Source organism: Athene noctua, chromosome 6 (genome assembly GCF_965140245.1).
Source record: "Athene noctua chromosome 6, bAthNoc1.hap1.1, whole genome shotgun sequence".
Classification (NCBI taxonomy): domain Eukaryota; kingdom Metazoa; phylum Chordata; class Aves; order Strigiformes; family Strigidae; genus Athene; species Athene noctua.
The window spans coordinates 16,307,986-16,330,684 of record NC_134042.1 but is presented as its reverse complement, the minus strand read 5'-3'; the positions used below and the strand labels follow the sequence as shown (position 1 = coordinate 16,330,684).

General features: G+C 40.1%; 2 protein-coding genes across 2 annotated transcripts; one reads left to right on the top strand and one right to left on the bottom strand.

The window, feature by feature from the left end:
- Positions 1–616: 616 nt before the first annotated feature.
- ATP6V1D (ATPase H+ transporting V1 subunit D) lies at positions 617–10,606 on the bottom strand. The gene is made up of 9 exons (XM_074909753.1): positions 10,512–10,606; positions 7,629–7,746; positions 6,408–6,487; positions 5,293–5,360; positions 4,566–4,610; positions 4,011–4,114; positions 3,521–3,587; positions 2,006–2,084; positions 617–1,379 (listed from the first exon to the last, which is right to left on the bottom strand). Exons 1-9 carry the CDS (start codon positions 10,550–10,552, stop codon positions 1,238–1,240), a joined length of 744 nt encoding a protein of 247 aa, XP_074765854.1. The 5' UTR covers positions 10,553–10,606; the 3' UTR covers positions 617–1,237.
- A 312-nt stretch (positions 10,607–10,918) lies between these two features.
- On the top strand, positions 10,919–22,018 carry EIF2S1 (eukaryotic translation initiation factor 2 subunit alpha). Its single transcript, XM_074909752.1, has 8 exons — positions 10,919–11,027; positions 12,957–13,198; positions 14,709–14,788; positions 15,257–15,408; positions 18,127–18,233; positions 20,144–20,241; positions 21,032–21,175; positions 21,473–22,018. Exons 2-8 carry the CDS (start codon positions 12,958–12,960, stop codon positions 21,596–21,598), a joined length of 948 nt encoding a protein of 315 aa, XP_074765853.1. The 5' UTR covers positions 10,919–11,027; position 12,957; the 3' UTR covers positions 21,599–22,018.
- The last annotated feature ends 681 nt before the right edge of the window (positions 22,019–22,699 follow it).

Genomic DNA, 22,699 nt, shown 5'->3' with positions numbered 1-22,699 from the left:
TTTCTCTCCTTCAAGATGGACCTGTATCTTACAACAAGTATGGATGACTTATTCAGCTGTGCTGCCTTCAGCTTGAAAAGAAATGGTCTTGTGTTTCATACATTTATGACTGTTCTAAGGTGTTCATTTAATTTATTCCCTTGCACTTAGCCTGCACTTGCATTTAAGTGCTGGATCATGTTTAAAACAATAGGTTTACCCTGAAGAGACTCAGGGTACTAGAGACAATGTACCAGTATTACTGCAGTGGCACAACTGCAAACCAGCACCTTTAGGAAAACAGCCCTTCAAACTGAGCAGCGTTCAGTGACAGCCGGCTCCTGCTCACCAGCCCCTGTCCTGCACTCCCCTCATCAGCTGAGGATGTGGACAACCATGGACTACCCTGCCTTCAACCCTGCTCTGCCTGCCAGCCGCCTGGTTGAAATGAAGATTGGGAGCAATATGTGGCTGGATAGTTGAGAAAAGTTTTGATGTTTGTGGCAGGAAGGAGCCACTCCTTGGTTACTGTGCCCAGTGCAGGGTAGAGGATGAAGTGAATGTTTTATTTTGCAGTCAGCATAGCAAGCTTTTATGACCACCATCTTCTAGCAACTTGAGCCAGACACCAGACATCTAACATTTAAAATTTTTACTTATTTCTAGCACAGACAGTACACAAGTTGGCAGAACCTCTACTTAAAACCATAGATGTTTAGGCCAATGGTAACAATCGTGCAACAAATCACAGAAGACAGTGGATTTCATCAACAGGTTAGAAAACTGGAATTGCTTTTACTGACATTGGGCTTCAGCTGTGCCAATACCGGCTTTAACATTAATAGTTCAGCAGTGAAGAACATTACATGCATCTCCCTCGTACAATATCATTTTCCTCTGCTTGCACTAGGAAGGGGAGCAACTAAAGAGGAATCGGATTAGACAAATCCAGAGCCATCCTGCAAAAACCACAGCTATGGACAGTCATTCCTACCAAGTGAAGAAACAGGCTGAACAGGCAATAGAAGGCTTTCCTGATAGTAAAGCACCTGACTCATTTCTCCTTTTTCTCCTATGCTGCAGTCAAGTTCCCAGATTTCTAATCGCCCCAGAGAAATCCACAATCCCTTCAATTTGAGACTTTTACACCAACTGAGAAGCCACATAAGTATCATTGAGGCAACATGTCCTGAATTATATTGTGAATGGACGTTCTGTATTCTGGGTTCCCTGCTCCATGTCCAACAGCTGTGCTGGGCTACTCAAAGAGAAGGTCTTCATCCTTCTCTTCTGCTAAGAGATTGGCTGGTTCATGTTCCCCACCAGCAGCCCTCCGCAGCTCCCGTTCTTTTTCAGATTTCTCTTTCAATACTTTTTTCTTTTCTTGTATCTTTTTTAACCTGTGAAGAAAAACATGGTTTATCTGTGAAACAAATATGTTTTCATAAAAGAAGCTAGCAGCAAAGATGCCATACAACTTAGATATGATAAAGCTGCCTGGAGAAGTTCCCCAGGAAATGAAAATCCTGTAACGAATGGCAAAAGGCTTTTGTTGCTAGCTGCTACCATCTGAAAAACTTCATCTCTGCAAATTAACTCCTTCATCAAAACTACAAATTATATTCTTGAGCTTAAACGCTGCATTATAATATTCTTATCTTTAAGTTTAATTCTCCTTTAATTCATTTCAGGTTTGACATTTTTGCTTCAGGTAGCCCAGAACACTGGCCTCTGTCACAGATGTCCTTAAAGCAGAATACCTCCCTGTACTGTGTCACATCATTCCCTCTGGAAGAATGATAATGACAGCTATGTACAACCTCATGGTAGGGATTAATTTGTAACTTTCAGACAAGTAACTGCAGATCTTCAAGTGCCCAGCTCTGGAAACTCAGTGTGCAATAAGAACCAGGTCGTGTTTATAAGTGTTCACAGCCAGATGTGGTGAAGAGTTCTCATAAGTCCCTTCTGAGGAATGGTTTATTTCAGAAGGAGAGACCAGTCTAGTATTGTTTTAGATACTTACCTGTAGAATTCCTCTCGTTCCCGTTCATCCAGTTCTGTGATGATATAAGAAAGAGTACGCTCAATCCTGGGAATAATCACTAAAAAATATAAATAAGAAAGTTTTTGCATTGCAGTCATATTAGCCAGGTTATTTAATGCAGTGCACAGATGGTTGTTTGAAGTCAATCTAGTCATTCTTTTGGCTGGGGGCAATTTCCATCTCTTTCATGGAAGATCCCATTATTTCATTAGGCACAAGTACACAAACCTGTTTTCTAAATTAGGACTCTGAACATCACAATCTCCCACAGCACTTTATTTTGAAAGATGCAACAGAATCAGTAAGCGCTGATGCCTGTTTGTTTGTAAACTCTTTTTTTTCCCCGGGAAAGTGTTTAAAAAATAATCCCGCAAAAATCCTGCAAGATTTACATTAAAACCATCTTCTTCCATTACATTCTTTCAGAAACTTCTGTTCAATATAGCCCTTTTACTCACAGAATTATGCTCCTGGTTTGAAAAAATATTCAAATATAACACCATCACAAGGGAAGGGTAAAGACATTAAACAAAGATTTAACATCCAACTGGTCAAGCTGTGTGTCAATCACTTTTTGAAAGGAGAAAGCTGCTATCAGCACTACCAAAGTTCTTTTGGAAGGCTGCAGAGGAAACCTTTTCTACAATCAAACTTGCAGGGTGATAAGCTGCAGAGAAGGCCTGCATGTTCAAAGGAACAAGTCTATGAAAAACAGTACTGAAAAGGACGGTTTAGAATCATGTACTGGAGTTACTGCATACATGCAAAGATGATTAAATCCAAGCTATCAGCAACTCCGACAGGAACCAGAAATAATCAAAGCACCCTGGATACTGCAGCAAAAGGAATCACAGCAATACTGTGCATAGGTAGTACTTAAAAAGTGGCAAGAAACAAATTTACAAACAAAACCATGAATGATAAAGAATTCAGATGAAAGAAAAATACCAGAGTACTGACAGTAGGACTGTTAAGCTTCCTGTACCACAAGCCTGATTAAGTTACCAAGATTCCTCTCTGGATGCCTACACTCTGATCCCATCCAAACCCAACAAAAAGTCACCGGCTCTTCACTAGACACCATCCTTAAGAGTTTTAAAAGCTATTAGGCTAGCTAAAACAAAGAACTAACACAAAGAAACACCCTGGCTTTTGTTTCTTTTCTTTGACCAAGTCAGTCAAAGTCACTATCAGAGACTCCAGAATTTGTGTGTGAAATCTTCGTTCTATAGGTTCTCAGTATTACTTCCTGGTTACTTTCTTGTGTTTGCATTTTCATTTATCGCTGTGTACTTCAGCCCATTCCACTGGGCTTTTAATTTTTGTTCTTACTTGCAGTACGCTTTATTGTAATGCTTTCTGAAGAGTTCTTGAACTATTTAGAAATTCCACTAACAAGAAATCAGTCAAAAGAAGAGTGGCTTCCAATACCCTGTTCCTCATCTTTCATGGAGACAGAAGAATATTATGCATCCCAAATGGAAAAATACTCACCATGTTCAATTGCGTTCACACGTCTGTTTGTTATTTTAATGGCTTCATCCAAAGTAACAAAGGATGTCTGATAGAAGGGAATGGGATTAAATAATTAATACATAACAAGACAAATTCAGCATTTCCATCAACTCTATACAAAAAAACAAATAGCACTTGAAAGCCAAGTCTGTAATGTAGCTTTACAGACTATATTCTTTATAGGAGCAGAATTTTTTCTACCAATGTTAGCCGCATGCTGAACACTGCATATCAGCAGTTATAAATACCACCTCCCCAAAGAAAGTTTCTTCTTAGCACTGAGGAATAATGACTTCTTTGAAGTGGTAATATAATGTTTCATGGTTGGAATAGGTTTGAAACTTTAGTCCCAGTGCTGTACAAGGAGTATAGTACAGCTCAAAGTATTAAGCTACAATCACTGGGACTAAATTCTTTCATTTCAGAACAATTCAAACCAATGATCCCTTCTTTTTTGTCTCCCATCAACCTGTAAGGAGGCCAATTCCACAAGTAACTCCACAGCTTTGGCGTAGTTCCTCTTCAGCTTAGCCAGCTGTTCTCCACCTCTGGCCAAGCCAGTCAGCTCATAGCCTGGAAAAAAAAAAAAACAAACGTTGCTATTTCTACTATGGTGTTTTCTTACTAGATAAAAATTAGTACTTTACCAACAACAGGGATACAGACAGCTGAGCAAGTGACAAGCTGAAGCCTTTTCCCATTAACAAATTGTCTTTATAGTGGTTGATATTACTACAGGTGATTGCGTGCATCTCAACGGTAAGACCTACCAGTCTCAAAACATGGTAATTCAAGACAAGCCTTCTCATCTGAAAAACTCACTGATTCAGGAAATTAAAGTCCACTATAGTTCCCAATAATCTCTCCATGTCACAGGAACAGGACAAAGTATCATAGCGGAAGTCAAGTAGACCTATGCCTGTGATGTAAACTGACTTATCAGCAAGACGTGACAAGTGGTTTTGTGTTAGCATAGAATAACCATAAGTACATGTAAGATAAAAAATACTTGGTTTGTACTTACTGTCTCCTCCTTCCTGGTAATGCTCAAAAACTGGCAAGGTTACACCTGACAAAAGTGAACATGTGTAAGAGACATAAAGGGTTGTAGATTTATTAAGTAGAACTCACTTTTACCCCATTTGCTTCTAATACATTACATAAGCTCAGAAGCTTTGTTTCCAAAATCTCCCTATGTATCTTGGAACAACTAGGTCATGCTGGTTCTGCCATGTTAGTGTGGAACTTCAGAACTGTACTGAGATCACAGAGCTCTAGACACATGAAAAATTCAGGGGAATAGTTTATTCAGTTTAGTTTTTATTATGTTTCTGTATGGTTTATTATGTTTCTGTTTATATTCCCTATGCTTTAAGGAGTATTTTAAGCATTCAATCCTGATTTATCTTTCTTGTTTTCTTCATAGGCAATTACTGATAGTCAATTTCCTGAAACATTTAATTTGTGATACTTCATTTCCTGATCTATTTTTCAGTAAAGCCCTATGGAAAAGTTACACTTTGTCCAAAGATCTAGAAACTGGACTGCACTTTATGCACACTCGTTTAATTTTATGAGAGGTAAATAACTAAATATAAAAATTATATGTTGTATGTGAAAAAAACAGCAAATTACAAGTGTTCCTACTGTTACATGAGTAAAAGAAAGAAGGATACGTTCCTCCATATTTCAGAGTCTCCTCCCACAATTCCCTTAAGAACTGAAATACTCATAGTCTGGAAGACAATCACCTGCTACATTGTCCTTTTTAGCTCTGATCTTGACTTGAGCTTTGTTCACATTTTGGATCACAGTGGTACTGTAAGGAAGAAAATGTACATCTTAATCAGGAAAGCTGAAGTGGTTTATTAAATCATCATTATATACAAGATGAAGTAGTTATCAAATAGCTGTAAAAATTTGGAAATTGTCTTCAGGTCAGTTCTCTATGCAATTCATTGCACAGTCTTCAAAGGTAATGCAGCAGCTTTGAAAAAAACAGGTTTCCAGCAATGTTTGGAAATGTAAGAGACACAGAGTCGAGTAGACAAAGCTAAAGACTAGCCAGTCATCTGGCAAATTACTTACAAATATTTAAATAACATTGAGTCTAATCAACCTGTGAGACTTTTTTCCCAATAAAAGTGAAGGAATTTCAAGGCTTTAATGCAGACCATTTTGTTCATTTGAGTTTGTACATATTTGTTATTTCAGAACATTTATGAGTTTGTTTACCCAGTAACTCTATCAAATTAACAAACTTAAGCTTGTACAATTCATCCTGAAGAATTCTTAAGGTCTTCCAAGAACGGGTCACTATAGCCAACTCTTCTACTGAAGTACAGTTCGCTCAGAGGGTGAAATTTGACTATTGTTTATAGCTAAACACTGCCACTGGTTAGGACAGGAAAGAGCACCGTATCTGAATGGAAGAGCAAAAAGGCTTTTCTCCAGCAGCACGCAGGTGATTACTACTATGATTGCTTACATTCACAACAAAGATCAAAGTAAATAGTCCCATACTCTTCTAGAAATTCTTGTTTCCCTACATTTTAGATGTAGGGAAGCTCCAAAAATCAACTTCTTCTCAAATCAAGGATTTGTAAATAAAGTAAATTCTGTTAATCTTTCTGCTTTGTTTAGCTTCCAATGGAGTACACATTTTCATCACGCATATTATCTCTCTCCTGCAGTGATGTCTCCCACCTTTACCTAATGGAATTCAGTTCATCCTATCCTACTTCATTTTTTTTTCTTTTTAAAGTGCATTTAAGAATTATTTTTTTTTTTCCAAAAGAGACACATAACAATTTATTGATCATTCTTTCTCATGGGTAGGATATCTGACAAGATCAGCACTCCTTACCTGAAATCTCCTGCTGTAAACTTTGCCTCAGCAAGTGAAAAGGCAGCTTCTCTCATCACCTCACCCATCAGCATTTTAGTCTGTTTAAAAACCGAAAGAAGGCAGCAAATACAAGGCACATCATTACTCCTTTTCCAGGATAAATAACAGCATAAAGAATGAGATTTAAAAGAGGGAGAAAGTCCTGTATGTGTAGCTTACTCTCAAACTGCAAATCGTAGTTCCCAAGCAACTGGCAAAAAAAAAAGAAACATTTCAGCTGTTTGACTGACCCAGTGTAGAACTCACAGAAACAGCAAAAAATTTGTCTGTCTTAATAATCATAAGCTTCTACTACATGGGGGTTAAATCACAACCATAAAATGGCTCAGCAGGAAAACACTCTACTTCATATTGTACTGAATACTATGAGACAGATGAAGTTGTTCTTCAACATATGCAGCTTTGTGAAGCTGCACTCTCCTACTCCATTTTTTTCCCAGTGTTTACACTTTTGAAGCCCTTGTAGCTAAAAACCATGCTACTGAGAAGCAATAGCCTTTGTGCATTAGTCTATATAGGAAACAAGACCCAGAGTGCCAAGAGCTTGTCTACAGCATGGCAACAAAGCCTTACTGCTAACCATGGACTGCAGCAGTCACAGCCAAAACAGCAGAACTAAAACCCATCTAGTATGGTAGAACAGCAGAAGCCCTCTTAGGCTCTATGGAGTATCTTCGATTTGTCATTCATATTGCAAAGGAAGAAGCAGGACTCGGTGTTTCTTCATAAAGGAGCAAGTTCCATCTGGACAAAACTGCTTTCTAGTGTATTTAGGAGTGGTAAACGTCATACTGGAAACATCATAGATCTGCAGTATCCTCTCAAGCCAGATAAAGCAAAAAATGGGTCTACAGAACATGTTCAATCCACTCCTAAAGTATCTGGCAGCATCAGAGCAAATTCCCTGTAATGCAGTAGAGATGATGAGGAACTTTGGACACAAAAGAAAGGAGAGCCTAGGACTGGCTGGAAAGAGGTGAAGAATATTAACTCTTACAAAAATTTCTGTATCACTGCAGTCAGAAAAACATAATTCTGCTCATCTGTCCTCAGCAGCCTCATTTACAAAAACAGGTTATCCACAAAGTTATCCTACATTCCAGCTTACTTAATGAAGTTAGCAGAACAGGAATGCACAAATAAAGTGAGCCAAACAAAGGAAAATTCTCATTTACCTACCTCAATAATTTTCTTAAGGATCTGCCTAAATCGGAGTGTCAAAGCATCAGATTTTTTCTTTAAGAGATTACGACCTGTTTGGGCTCCTTTCAAACGAGCCTTCATGATGGTCTGAGCCCTGTTAAAGAGAGGAATAAATAAAAATATCCTGCATCACCTGAAGGGATTAGGAAAAAACTTATGAAAAGTTTTCTGACATGGACATGACTGAAATTGTGAAGCATCCAAGAAACGTCAGTGCAGTAAAACAGGACGGCCACTTCAGGGTAGAATTTTATATTCCCATTTAAAATCAAGGGAATTTATTATATTTATCTCCATCATCACTGAGGATTACAAGGTTATTATCTGCAAAGTCAGTGATCATGGAAAATTGACAAGTCATTTTTCAGTTCTTCCATAACAGGAAATAAAAGAGTTTTCATTCTTCTTGATGACTTAAAAGTACCAGAAATTAACCTAACTCAAAAGCCCACTGTTAGTGTGACACTGGTATTGCTTTTAAGCTCTTTTACTGCTATGTCATCTTCTCAAAATCAGACAACACAGCAAATTCCTTATGTGATCATAACTCTTGGCACTGTGTTCTGATTTTACAGAGCAGTAAGATACAGCAGTTATACATTCAGGTTTAAAGAAAGTCAGAAAGTACAGTGATTCCATATCTTCATTGTGCTGCACAGGAGATGTACAAGCTATTTAAGACAATGAGTTTAAAAGGCATATTAGTAAGCTAGCTGTAGCATTATATACTCTGTACTTCCAGTAGCACACATTCAGGTTTCTTGTACGGCATTAGGAACTGAAGAAGGATTCAAACCTTGCTTCCCTCTCCTCTGTAAAGTATATTTTAATTTGAAGAATCTTTTTTATTTAACTAGAATAGCAGGAGCTACACTACAAAACCCACAAGCTGTGCTAACTTAAGCTACCACTTTGTACATGCAGCCACTACACACACAGGACAATACTCAAGTCAACTCCATGTGAACAGAAGCCTAATACACTTCCCCCCTGACCTTGGAAGAAGGAAGTATAATTAAGATTCTACCTACACAGTGGACTCCATTACTTTCCACATCTACTGACATTTGATGAGAATAGCTCCATTAATAGCTACCAAATACTTAAAACTGAAAAGCACGAATACTTTCTCAATGTTTATGATTTTAAAACCCCTGCAAAGTCAAAAGAGTAAAAAGGCAGCTTTCCTTTCACAACAAGCAGGTCTCTGTCACCACCTTGAACTAACTTGTTCATGCTGTTCACCACCTGCCAGAGACTGGCTGACCTTCTAGTCCAAGCAAGATTTCACAGGCTCTGAGAGTGCATTAAACAAAGTCTTGTTTACTGTCAAGGAGACTGAGCAGCTTCTGTAGTTAATGATACTCAGCACAGGAGAGGCTCATACCAGCAAGCCACTTCCTAAAGATAAAAAACCAAACCAAACCTGTGAAATTCTGTTCTGTCAGTTAAGAAAAATAATTGTTGCAGAGGCAGACCATCTTTACTTTATCATCCTACCTTACATTTCTATCAAATATCAGCCACATCAGTCTATTACCTCATTTGCAACAGGGCTTGTAAATATTAAGCCTTTGTACATCACCACTTTCTTGCCACAACGACGTATCGGCCCACAAAACCAGATACCTTTTAAAAGCGATTGAAGTGCGTCCTCCTTGGACATGTAAACTGAATGAAAAGAGCACTATCAAAGAGCAGGAGTGAGACCAGATGACTAAATATATGCAATAATTTATTTCTGAACTAAGTTTCAAAACAGAACCTTTACGAGTTAATGTATTAATCTTTCAATATCAACTGTTATTTCATATGACCTGAGCTCAAACACAGGGGAATAATTATTATTTTACAGTTGAGGCTTTCTGACCCGCAAGGCACCTTTTTATAAAGACTACATGCAGGCATCAACCCAATTTTATGCAAGATTTGAAACAGTCTTTCACCTTAAGGCAAATTTTTTATGTCCTGGAGGGTTCTGAAGAGACACTGAACAGCATTATTAAAGCAGCAATTTTATTAGCAGCTCAACTGTTTGTGTTGATTTCAATGTTGGCAGCTTTCTAAGCCTTGTCAGGAGACATCTGATTTCATGACAAATAGTTTGCTGTCAGGATCTGGAAAATTACTTAACTGTCCACTGCACTGTATGCATTTTACTTCCTCCTTTTTTAACACTTTATGGACAACCTCTTGTACAGCTATTTAATAACTTAAGGGAAGCTATCGTCCATTTATGCATTTTTTTCTTATACATATATTCTACAAATTGTTATTTTTAAAATAAAGGTTTGCGTAATTGCATGATTTTAAAGAGCCTCCCCCACTGGAAACTGCTTGCGTCTTGGTACTGGACCCTGCAATGGCCCTCTGATGGCTGACAGAGCTTATTTTGGGCCTGAAACGAGAAACTGAAGAGCAGATGTAACTGCGGCCTCCAACTGCGTGTTTCACACAGAACCCGCAGGGGGACCCTCCCCGGGGGCGCGGCGCGCCGGGGGCAGCGGCAGCGGACACACACCGACAAGACGATTTCCAGCGCCGGAGCCCAGATGGGAAGAGGAGCCCAGCGAGAGCTCCCGCCCGCACCCGAGCGGCGCCGGTCCCGAGCCCCCGCCGCCCGCACCTCGGCGCTCACCCGCCCCCGCGGCTGTGCTCGGGGCACGAGCCGGGCCCGGCCGCCGCACCCGGACCGCTCACCCCGCCGGGGTCGCGCGTGGGGCGGCCCGGGAGCCGCTGGGCCCTCAGCGGGCGCGGCGCGGCGGGGTCGGGGGCGGCGGCCGGCCGGCCCGACGCGCCCCCTCAGCCCGCCCTCCCGAGCGGCGCGGCGCGGCGCGGCCCGGCCCGGCGGACACTCACATCCGCGAGGGGAAGATCTCGATGCGGTCCTTGCCCGACATGGTGGCGGCGGGGCCCGCTCCGGCTGTCACCGCCGTCACCGCCGGCACGTGACGCGGCCCCGCCCCCGCGCGAGGCGGCACCCGGCGGAGGGAGCACCCGGATGGCGGCGCGGCCCCTCCCCCCCTCCGCGAGTGGCTTGTGGTCACGTGTCCCCGCGGGGCGGGGCGGGACGGAAGCGGCGCGACTGGCTCCCCGGTCTGTTTATGTCACCCGGAGGCCTCCGAGTCCGTCCGCCCGCGTTGCTCTCCGCGCCCGCTCTCGGGGGGCGCTCTAGCAAGGGGCGGCCTTCTGCCTCGACGTCGAGACTCTATGGTTCCGGGGCCGTGCTGGCCTATCGCGTGCGGAGGAGCGGGAGCGGGGCGGGCTGGCGCCTGCGCACTGGGGCGGCGGCAGCAGCGCACGCTGAGGCAGGAGCGGGAGCAGCGCGAGACCCCGGGCCGCCGGCGCAGAGCGGGACCCCTCGGCCGTTGCCAGGTACCGGCTGCGCCCCCGCCGCCGCTCGTGCCCCGCCGCGGCTCCTCCCGGACGGGGCCGCGCTGTGGGACCGCGGGGTCGGGAGGGGAGTCGACGCGGCGGGGGGCTGGGCCCGGGCGCTTGGGCCCGGCCCGGGCGGGGCGGAAGGGACCGGCGCTGCAGCTGCGAGCTCTCCAGCCCGCGGGGCCGCGCTCCCCGGGGGGCCGCCGGCCTCTCGCCTTCACTGTGCTAGAGGCGGGCTCTTCCCGGCCCGACAGCGGCTGCCGGTCGCCCTGCGGCCCGCTTCCTTTCTCTGGTGCCGTAGCTGTCGCTGGGCATCGCCTGTGTCGGTGGCGCTCCGACGGCCGGAGGAGTCGCTGGTCAGAAGGGACTCCATTTTCGCCAGTTTCCGCAGGCTTGTGCAGCCGTGCGGACTTAAACCTTTGCTGAGAACTTTCTAGCGTCTTGGAAAGACGATTTCCAGCATTGGCGCTATGGGCACTGTGTTGCTCCTGCGAGTCTTCCATAGAAGGCCAAAATAAAAAGTTTGTCCTTATGGCGAGGAGTACGATGCTCTGCGTGCAGAGCAGTGTTTGTCTATTCTTGCTTGCTGTGGTTGGGGTTTGTTGCTTAGCAATATATTTTTATTTCATAAGTAGACATGTAGGATTGAGCTCAACTACATTAAGTGGAACTGTAAAGTTTCTAATCTTGAAGATCTTTGTTCAGCTTCAAATTATGTGAAGTTACAGGAAACCTTTAGAGGAGTGCTTTTATAATCCCTTACTAGTCTCTATTCCCCCTTTCTGAAAGTGAAAATTGGAGATAAGGATGGACACAGACTTCTGAATGGTATGGCCACGTGTAAGTAGCACTTGGTATTGCCATTTTACTCAGTTTTTAATTTCTGATAGAGCTAGACGGCATTAGCACTGCTGTAAAGATCGAGAGTAAAACCAAAATGGTGAATAACCTCCTGAAGGAGTGATACATGTGACTCGTCATCTTAGGCTCCTCGTTCTGTAGGAAGCTTTCTGTGTGAAACTTCTAGGCACAGACAAAAGGAATTGAACAAATGTGGTTAGCAGTGATGAGTATGTGGAGTCATCATCGGGAAAATGAAGCACTTTAAGCATTTCTTCTTATTACTAGGTGATTATGAAGCGCTTTTTTTATAAATGTGTAATGAAAGGATGCTGGTCTGTTTTTCAGGGTTTTTTTTTTCCTCCTGACTAGCAGTATGTTGGGGAGTGCTTTTTTTCCTTTAGTGCTTCATTCATGTCAGGCTAGTTCTGTCTTCCGTTCTGGTTCTTGCCTTTGCTTTCTTTGCTGACAGGTGGCCTCTGGAGCAGGTCTTGCAGGATTATTCCAAATACCTTGTGCTGAGTTTAGAAAGTGATTTTACGGAGCGTAGAGTCTGCTCCTCCTCAGTACTACAGAAGTTTCGCTCTACCTCTTTATTTTCTCAGCCTCTCACAAGCTATCTTATTATGTGCATACAAATACCTTTGTGAGAAATGCGGGCTGCTTCTCTCCCACGTCCTCCTGCTAAAATCAGATTTAAAATTTTACACAGCCTCATGAATTTAGATGAATGCAAGTTGTGCAGTGCCACCTTTTCACCACTTGAAGTCTCCTCGCTACAGTGTGCTATGTCTAGGCAGTACAACAGTTGGAGTGGATAATAAAGTCTGAGTGGCAAGCTTTTTCTACTTTAATGCAAAAAATTAGCGTCTTAGCAAATGGTTGTGGTAATACTAAAATACTAATTTATTGTTTAATTTCTGTTAAAAGTATGAATTGCAGAAGCCTTATCCTAATTTGAAATTTTTTGTGCTAGTGGTCCCTTCTATCCTCACCAGTCCTTGCTGATTTTTTTACCATGTTTGAAGGAGAAGACAGTGATGTACTGTGAAATAAAGTCTTTGTTTCTTTCTGCTCAAATTCCAGAATGCCGGGACTAAGCTGTAGATTCTACCAGCATAAATTTCCAGAGGTGGAAGATGTAGTGATGGTCAATGTTCGGTCCATTGCTGAAATGGGAGCCTATGTCAGCCTGCTGGAGTACAACAACATTGAAGGCATGATCCTTCTCAGTGAGCTGTCCAGAAGACGTATTCGTTCCATAAACAAACTGATCCGCATCGGGAGGAATGAATGCGTCGTGGTCATAAGAGTTGACAAAGAGAAAGGTATTTGGGAATATTGTATGCTATGCCAAGATTGAATTCATACAGAGAAATGCAGATGAACTAGGTGGCTTAGGTATTCATTGGTTTTGCCAGGGGTTCTTTTTTTAAGGCGCTTAAGCAAAGCAGACCATCATTGTTCCGCCTGATACTTATGATCATTCTTCCATTTCCCTGTGTTCTTTGGGAATTGGGTTAATGCAGGTCAATCACATCAGTAAAGATTTGCTTAAGTGCCCACTCACCAGCTCAGTGTTTGGTCAACAAACCATAGTGAAGTAGAATTTTCTTTTGATATCTATGTAGATTTTCTGAGTCTTAACTGAAGAGGAGAATCATCTGATGTAAAAATCTAAATGTTTCACACAATGCTCAAAGTCCATCCTCTTCATTAACAAGTCTTGAACCTCAGCTATAAAATTGATGACATGTATGTAATTATTGTACTATAATACATGAATTCTGTAGGTTACAAGTTGAGATGCTACAGGCAGCTTTGTCTTTTTCCTGTCTTCTGAGCATTTGAATCTTTGAAGGGGTTTTTTAAATACATTTTCTATTTAGAACATGTTGGATTTTGATAATACTGTTCCATGCGATCTTTAAAATCTGTATCTAGGTATAAAGAAATAAACACTGAGCACATCTCCTAGAAACGTGACTGTTGGTATGATGTTCCTCAAGTAATATGCTTTTCTAGAATACTTCTGAAACTGCAGTTAGCTTTGAGATTAAGTAATGGATGATAGGATAAGAAAAAAGCGGAGAGGAAAGAAAGACAAAAAGAAACTTATTTCAGATAGATCTGAAGTGAAATAAGTTTCCCAGCATCTCTAATGAAAGAATACTTTTATGAATTAATTTCATTCTCATATTAAGAGACACACATCTGAAATTCATGTAGTGGTCTTTATCTTCTGGAGAACCTATAGTTCATGAGAAGTAGGTTGGAGATTTGCTAAGAAATTGTTCAAAAGAAGTTTTTTCACAGGCAGTTCTCTCAAAAGGGTATCCAAGGACTTAAGAGTTGGAATTTGAGGCCAGGCCTACATTTTTAGGAAGCCAGAGACCAGAGCTAAACTAATAGAGTGCCAGCCTTGAATCATAAGTTGAGAGCTACAAAAATATGCATCAAACTTCCTTCTTTGCATGCTGGTATGATTTTTGCCAAAACTCTGTACAGCAACATAAAAAAGGATCATTGATTGCTGAAATATCAAAATTCCTTCTAAGTTTGCAGAGAAAACATTAAGGCAGTAGTTTTACAGAATGCCGCACAAAATATTTGCTGTTACGAGTATTTACAATTGAAAGAATAATATCCTGATTTGGATCATAATTTGATCACATTCATTAAAGTTTAGTTTTGTTACTTTCTGGAGCAACATCTAAGGATAGTGTTGGCAAGGGGCAAATCCTGACCCAGAGTGTGTGTTCTTTATGCATTTCTCTTGAAGCAGTTAAACTTAGTTTGCACAATGCCTGATGCTTCCAAAATGGTTTTCCCCAATAGGTTATATTGACTTGTCAAAAAGAAGAGTTTCTCCTGAGGAGGCAATCAAATGTGAAGACAAATTCACAAAATCAAAGACTGTAAGTTGCTTTCCTGTATTCAGGCACTGTGTATTTCTGGCTTCTTTCCTGAGCAACCAAAACGCACAGACATATGAAGTATTGTTCTCATCTATTAGGCATACTCTATTTCTCATTTACCCATGCAAATATATGTAATCAGTTCATCTGTCCATGACTGCTCTGGTAAGCAGCTTCATAATTAATGAATAGATCAGGGAAGACATCAGTTGAAGATCTGTGATGTAAAGGGTTATATTTAAATGATCAGAAATCCAAAAGTATGTGTTGGTTTAGCACACTGTGGACCACTTCTATTGAAAAGGCAAGCGGATAGTTTAAGGCATTGGCTCCCACCCTTACTACTGTGTGGTCTTAGGCATCTGAGTAGAAGGCTTGCCATTAAATATTCTGATTCTCAATTTTTGTCTCGTTTTGGTATTTGTTTGTTGGTTGTTCTTTTTTTTAACAACTCCTTTTGTCTTCCAGGTTTACAGCATCCTTCGCCATGTTGCTGAAGTCTTGGAGTACACTAAGGATGAGCAGCTTGAGAGTCTGTTCCAGAGAACTGCCTGGGTATTTGACGACAAGTACAAAAGACCAGGATATGGCGCTTATGATGCGTTCAAGCATGCAGTCTCGTAAGGACATCTTTTCTACTTCCAGGGGCTTATTTCAAATTGCAAAGAAGTATTTCCTGGAATAGATCCATCATAACATTATTTTGATTTTGGTTTCCCGCTGCCCGCAGAGTCAATACGCAGAATGTACTGGTCAAGTAAACCCAGTAAATTTTGACATCAGTCTTCCAGTTACTTATTGTAGGTTTCCTCTGTCTTACTGCTTTCTTCAAGTTCCCAATGCTCTTGAGAAAGAAGGTTCAGAGTTGACTTGTTTTTATCCATCTCTGAGTCTGCCAATCTGTGTATGTCAGGTTTTTAAAAGCAGGAATTGAATTTGATGTGGAGAAATACTGAGGCATTGGTGAATAAGATGGTTTAAGTATAAAAGAAACGGGATTACAAACACTGAGGAGTTTTCTATAGCTACAGATGATCCTGTGACATTTCGAACAGAAGCAGCACTGATCTTGGTTTGTCTGTCAGAATTTGCCAGTTCTTAGTCCCAAGCAGATTTAGCAAAAATGCCTAGCTGTGTGTCTGAATATGTTTCTGCTTCCAGCTGACTGTCACTCTTCCACTGCACTGTCAGAATTTTTCTTAAATTCAAAAAGCTGGTTTGTTACTTCTCTACACTTTCAAGCTTAAAGAATAGGAATGGGATCATGAACTTAGAAGTGGCATCATGAACACAAAGAGATGGAAGTTGTGATGCTAAGGGAATATGCACTGAGCTATATTATTCTTAATTTCTTATGGAGTCTGGTATTTTCATTTTTTTCAGAATTAACCTAGTTGGTCTCCTAAAAGTTCTGTTGTAAAACTGTTCATCCGAAAACTATTTCTCAATAAACATTTCTGATTTTACACTCTTGTAGCACATAAACCTATGAGTGATGAACTTGACTTGGACACTAGATGGCAGTAATAAAATTTTAGAAATTGTGTTGACTTCACGAGGCAGGGCACTTGATAGCATTCTGACTAGCTTAAAACCATCTCTGGTTTTGGGGAAGACACAACTTGTAACCTTGTTTAGACTAAATGTATTCTGCTTCCGAGAATAATTATTTTCTAATGGTAGCAGACTTCCTAGTAAAGGGCAAATCTGGGTGTATTGCTGCAGAAGGAATTTCCGATCATTCTGTAACTGTAAATACTTAGTTAAACACCTGTATGATAGAAGAACAAAAAACTGTAGTTACACTGGTTGTTTAAGCTTCTCTTAAACTCAGAAAAGTTCCTGAACACATGCCATTTTGTTGTTCATCTGCTATTCAGTTTGGAGCACAAACTTCTGAGACTGTTCTCAAGACCCGTGTCCATCAGTAATGCCTTAAGATTTCTGACAATGAACTGCAAGTTTTATTTGTTCCCGTTGTGCTCCTACATAAAGCTGTAGTTGTTGAGCAGAAAAATGTGGATATCACTATTACTGTGCTTGCTGAAGCGCTTGCAGGAGGCTTAGCTTGCCCTCTAAGAATTTGACTTGTTATTCCTTTCATACTACTGAGGATTAGTGTTTTGGAGTTTCACACAGCATGATACCTGTGGCAGAATTTTAAAGTACACCTGCCCCAGTAACAACTAAACACTGAGGACCTATTTGTTGAATGTCTACCAAATGCTCATGAAAGTAACTCAGAGATTTAACAGGATGGATTGTAAATGAAGAAGCAAAATTTGCATGTCAAATAAATCCCTTGTCCTATACAAGTTCATATTCTGATGTGTAAAACCTGCCATATTTCTGGATTCTGTTTGATTATGTTTGGCCCTTCTACTGCCTATACTCAGTATATAAAATCATGAAAGATGATGTTTTATTAGCAACAGAGACGAATCTCCAATATTGCCTCTGGTTTTCTGGCCATTTTAGTTCATGTTTGCCTGCTAGTAATATTGTAGGTGATCTGGTATTGTGTTTCAGAGAATTGCAACTCTTGTCTCTGAAGAACAGGAACAGTTTTTGAGGAGTTGTTTGGTTTTATTCTCCATTTGAGGTATATTTGGGATAAAATTAGTATAGCAACAGAGAATTGACACCACTTCTTCAAATAAGAGCTGCTAATTTATATTGATAAACAGCAGAGTTTGCCTCTGTGATCTCTGGATTTTAAACTGTTTGTGATTCTAAAAACCTTTATCCTTTTTTTAACTAAGAGTATAGCCAGCAGATAATATCTGTATGTGATCCAGTTACTGATACAAAGGAGTACAGAATAACATGGAGTGAGTATAGGTTACTTTGTAGAATGACAAAAATCTTGTGTTTTGAGTGAAACGCGTTAAATGAGTTCTTTTAACTCAAAACCCTCAGATTCGTTATGGATTCTCTTTCATGCAATATGGGTTTATCTTCACATTGGAGGGAACGTAAATACCAAGCAACTAGGTATTGTCCATTCTGTGTATCACATACAAATGGAGCTGGACAAAAGTCATTCATTTGCTTAAAAAAGAAAAAAAAAAAAATCACTCAAGTATTTCCTTCCAGGAACAGATTGAGTAAACTACTTATCTGCTTTGTTATGAAATGTTTCCAATAGAAAATACTTTGGAAATAGATATATTTATTTTCTTCTGGTGTTTCAATGAACTCTTGAGAAATTTCCCTGTCTTCTTTGCCTAGTAGATCTCTAGGATTATGCATAAGAATATTGAAATAGCACCAGAAGTTAATATTGTGTCATATTCCACTTCAGTATAACTTCTGTAATATTGCTTTGCTTGGCTCAGAGACCCTGCAATCCTGGATAGCCTGGATCTGACAGAGGAAGAGAGACGTGTATTAATTGACAATATTAACAGACGTCTGACGCCGCAAGCAGTCAAGATCCGAGCTGGTGAGTTCTTTCCAGATGTTCATTGAACACATCTTGACACTTAAGTCAAGTTAGTGAATCTTGTTCCAAACTATAAATTCAGTTAAAACTAGTGGTTTATAGTGCTGACAGTTGCATGGAACTGTTCAGAATTAAGTTGCCTTAATCAAGAATTGCTTGCAAAATGCCTCTGTGGGTTCTGTCTTGAAATGAAAGGTTGTCTGGCTTTTATCTTTTACCCCAAACTGCAGGTTCCTTGGGTTACGAAGTAGTTGTCCTGATATATTATATAATACAGTCTATCATATTTTGTTGGCACACAATGAATTGAAATATTTTATACTTATTACTGTATCCACAGTATTATTTTTCATTATTCAAAGTGTTCAATTTATCGATTCCCTAACAGGATGATTGATCTCTGTCAGCATGGCTACAGCACATGTCTTAGCCTCTCGCTCATGAACATGTGAAAATAGTTCTGACTTAGTTCTGGGTGTATTTCTAACTGGTTGGTTGCAAACCATTCGGCAGGATATATTAGTTCAAGCCTAGCACATCTCTAATGCATTTGTAAAGTGTATGAGCTAGTCTGTCTTTTACTAATTCAGTGTGGGCAGAAGAGGCACATGACTGCACTACTTAAGAAGGCATACTTTAAAACTGTTAATCTGGTTGTACAGCTAACCGAACAGCCTAAAAGCATGCTTGCCATTAAACAGTCAGTGTGGCAGAGTCACGTTTTTAGCTAGATTGAGAAATTGCCTCTGCTCTGCAAGGATATATTGAAGAGCATTAGCACTTGTTGATTACTGTGGAGAGAAGAAAATACAAGTCATATCCACATGACAGGTCAAGAAGAGAGTGGAAAAAGTAAGGTAATGAAAAATTCCTTTACCTATTACTTTAGATCACCATGAGTTAACATAACTTCAAAAATGTTAAGTAGAATTTGATTGCCACAAAGAATGAAATTGCAAACATGAATAGCACTTCATTAGATTTGGAAATGAAGTTACTTGATGAGCATGCTCTTACTTTTTTTGTCTTGCCTATATTATTCTGATGGTCTAAGTTGGTTTTAATTTTGTCTTCAAAGCAAGCAAAGAAACTTTTCATTGGTCTGTGGTCTCATCCTGAAGCTGACTGGGATGCTCTTCTGTAGATTTGTTTCTGATAGTTGAGAAATAGCAGGTTGTTGTTAGTCACCTGGAAGTGAGGCTAACTTCTTTGTGTAGCTGAAGTGCTAAGGCTTGGACAATGGGCCCAAGCCAGACTTGACCTATAGATGAATCCTGTATACAGTAGCTTAGTCTTGCACCGTTGCTACATAGGTGAAGGAATCTTTGTAATACCCCGATTAGTCTAAAGACAGATATGACCAGCATTAGTCTGTGCCTTAATTTCAAAACATCTACAAAAAGTTATAGCTGCCATTTTAACTGTATATAACTTACCTTAAAAGCAATTCCAGTGCTCTTCAAGTGATGCCTCCATGCCTCTGTTGTAATTGCTGACAGAATTCCATGAATTTGTAGATGTGTTCTTTATCAAGTTTCATTTTTCCCAATAGATCTTTAATTTTCTCTGGTATTTTTTTCTTTTTTATCTTCATTTCTCCATGTGAAATACATAATTATTCCTGTTGAATTTATTGGGGAAGAGATGAGTCAGTGTGGGTGTATAATTCATATCTTGGCTTTTCAAAGCACAGTATAAAATGTATGTCTGAAGAATTTATGAAGAATTTTATCTCTACTTACAAGTCAAGAAAGTGAAATACTTTCCTCAGATTTGGGAGCTACTGAGGCTCTCATTGTGGATAAACATTGGATGCTAAAAAGCTTTATTAAAGCTTAAGTTAAAAGCTTTAAAGATTCTATGGCTTTTGGTACCTTTAAAGTTTTGTTATTTATATTCCTCTGTCCTAGATATTGAGGTGGCCTGTTATGGTTATGAAGGCATAGACGCAGTAAAAGAAGCTTTGAGAGCAGGCTTGAACTGTTCCACGGAGAACATGCCCATTAAAGTGAGTGTCTGTCTTAATAGTGAAATCAAAAGCAAAGTTTTCTGATGCCCTCAGGTGTCAGTGGCACACGGCTGCAGTTTTCACAATCACGCAGCTGAGGCTGGGAAACCGTGTACTTGCCTTCTGATTCTTCTCTGACAGGTCTGTAGCACAGTTCCTTTCAGCTGTGTGCCAACAGTTGTTCTTGTGACTGTGCTCTGGCTTCCCAAGTTCCAGAAGCTGTATTTATTCTGTTCAGTTTATTGAAGTCTAATATTGGCACACTGCATACGTGCTGTTCCTTTATGCAGCCTTAGGTAGGGAGCAATAAATTTTATAAGATTGCATAAGGAAAGGAATGTTTGCTCCACGTGTGTTTGAGTGTTGGTAGAATGGCTGCTGTACCCAGGCCTGGTTTTTCTTTTAGGATATTGAGTGTATCACTAAGTATGTGTTTTAAAAAAACTTGAAAGTACTTCCTTCTTTTGAAATTATTTCCTATAATGGTTTCTTTTAACAAAAGGAAAAGTTTACTTAATCACCTTAAAAAAAAAAAAGTACTGGTTGTAACACTTTTAATTGTAGAAATAACTGAAGCTGATATTAGAAATCAAACAGGCTGTGCACCTTCTTGTCTGCTATTTCAGTCCAAGTTGTTTATGCTTCAAGAAACGGTTTTTCTAATGTGAAAATGTTTCTTCTCTGAATGGTAGTCAGAACAGTGTTGTCCGCTTTGCTTTCAATGTTTTTCTTTCTTTGTTACTGAGTTTGCTTTTTTATTTCACTGCCCCCAATTCCTGCAATATGATAGATTAATCTCATAGCCCCTCCTCGTTATGTGATGACTACTACAACACTGGAGAGAACTGAAGGACTGTCTGTTCTGAATCAAGCCATGGCTGTAATTAAAGAAAAAATTGAGGAGAAGAGAGGAGTCTTTAATGTGCAGATGGAGGTAAGAACTGACTACATTCTAAAATGTGATTTCTTATTTTCCTTGAAATATTTTTAAGTAGAGCAAGACCAGTAGTGCTGGAAGAAATTATAGCAAAAAGGTATTAAAAACTTCCAAAAAATCCCATAAGTTCTGTGTTCCTTAAATGAACAAATGGCCAAAAATTCTAATTTTCCTGGTTTCTATTGTGCAACTTCAGGATGTATCATGTCTTTATGTAGAATCAGAGTCTACAAATATATATGGTGTTCCTTTATGACAGTTTACCATGTGCTCTGGTTTGTTTCTGTCTTTCAGCCTAAGGTGGTTACTGACACAGATGAGACTGAGCTTGCAAGACAGTTGGAAAGACTGGAGAGGGAAAATGCTGAAGTGGATGGGGATGATGATGCTGAGGAAATGGAAGCCAAAACTGAAGACTAAATTCTGGGACATTTAGAAGTGAGACCATATGAAAAATTAGAGACCCAATTGCAAACACTCTGGACTAAATGTTTCCAGTATTGAAAAACTTCAGATACAAATACTTGAAGTGTTTTACTGTTCTAAAAAGACCAAAATGTAAAAGGCTCTTCTAAATAACATTTGATGCAGCAACTTACACATACTGAATCCTTTGAAAGAAAGGTGCCTAGTTGAATTCAAGACACAGATCTGGCCAGAAGGAGGTTGCAGCCCCATGCTTAACATTTTCATATGTAACAATTCTCAATTGGTGATTAGAGCTCACAGCATCTGTTAATGATCTTTCCTGGGAGCACCAAATCCAAGCAAGCTGAACAGTTCTATACAGAATGTATTTGATCAAATATTCAATAAATTTCTGGGCTACATAACTCCCAAGATTATTTTTTTTTTCCTCTTTTGTCACATGGCCTAGAGTGGTGTGAATATACAGCCTGGAAGGGTGTGATCAGTGGGTGACTCCACTTTAACTTTGAAAGGGCTTTCTTCTGTTTGCTTTAAATCAAGCCGAGAACGAGTGGAACAAAATGTTTGCAAGTTTGTTGATGCAGACTTGCTTAAAAGAGCATTTCCTTTATCATCTGATATTTAGGGACTGAGAACTTGAAAACTTTGAAAATAGCTTGTTACCATTCCAATAACATAGCTGATAAATGAAAAATTCCATACAGTTGCACTTTGTTCCTATAGGTTACTATAGCAGAAGCTTCACTCGTACTTCAGAATAGGCAGTACTGTCTTGCAAGCTCACTGCTGCATGACCTTCAGTTCTGCCCACCCTTAATCTGGTTTACACTGGACTGAGCTCTTCACTCTAGAAACAACCTATTTATCTTCTCTGAAGAAGAGAAACAAGATGTGCTTTCTGTATTGGAGTGTTTAAAAAAAAAAAAAAATCCTGTTTTCCTTGTGTCTGGGAACTGGGAGGAGAAGTTTTTGTTTAAGTAACCTTTCCAAATTGCTAAGTTTTTAAATATATTTACATCTTTATTGTTATGTCCTATATTGCCCATCTCCTTTTTTTCTTAATATTTTGTGCTGGTAGAGGCAGAATGCATG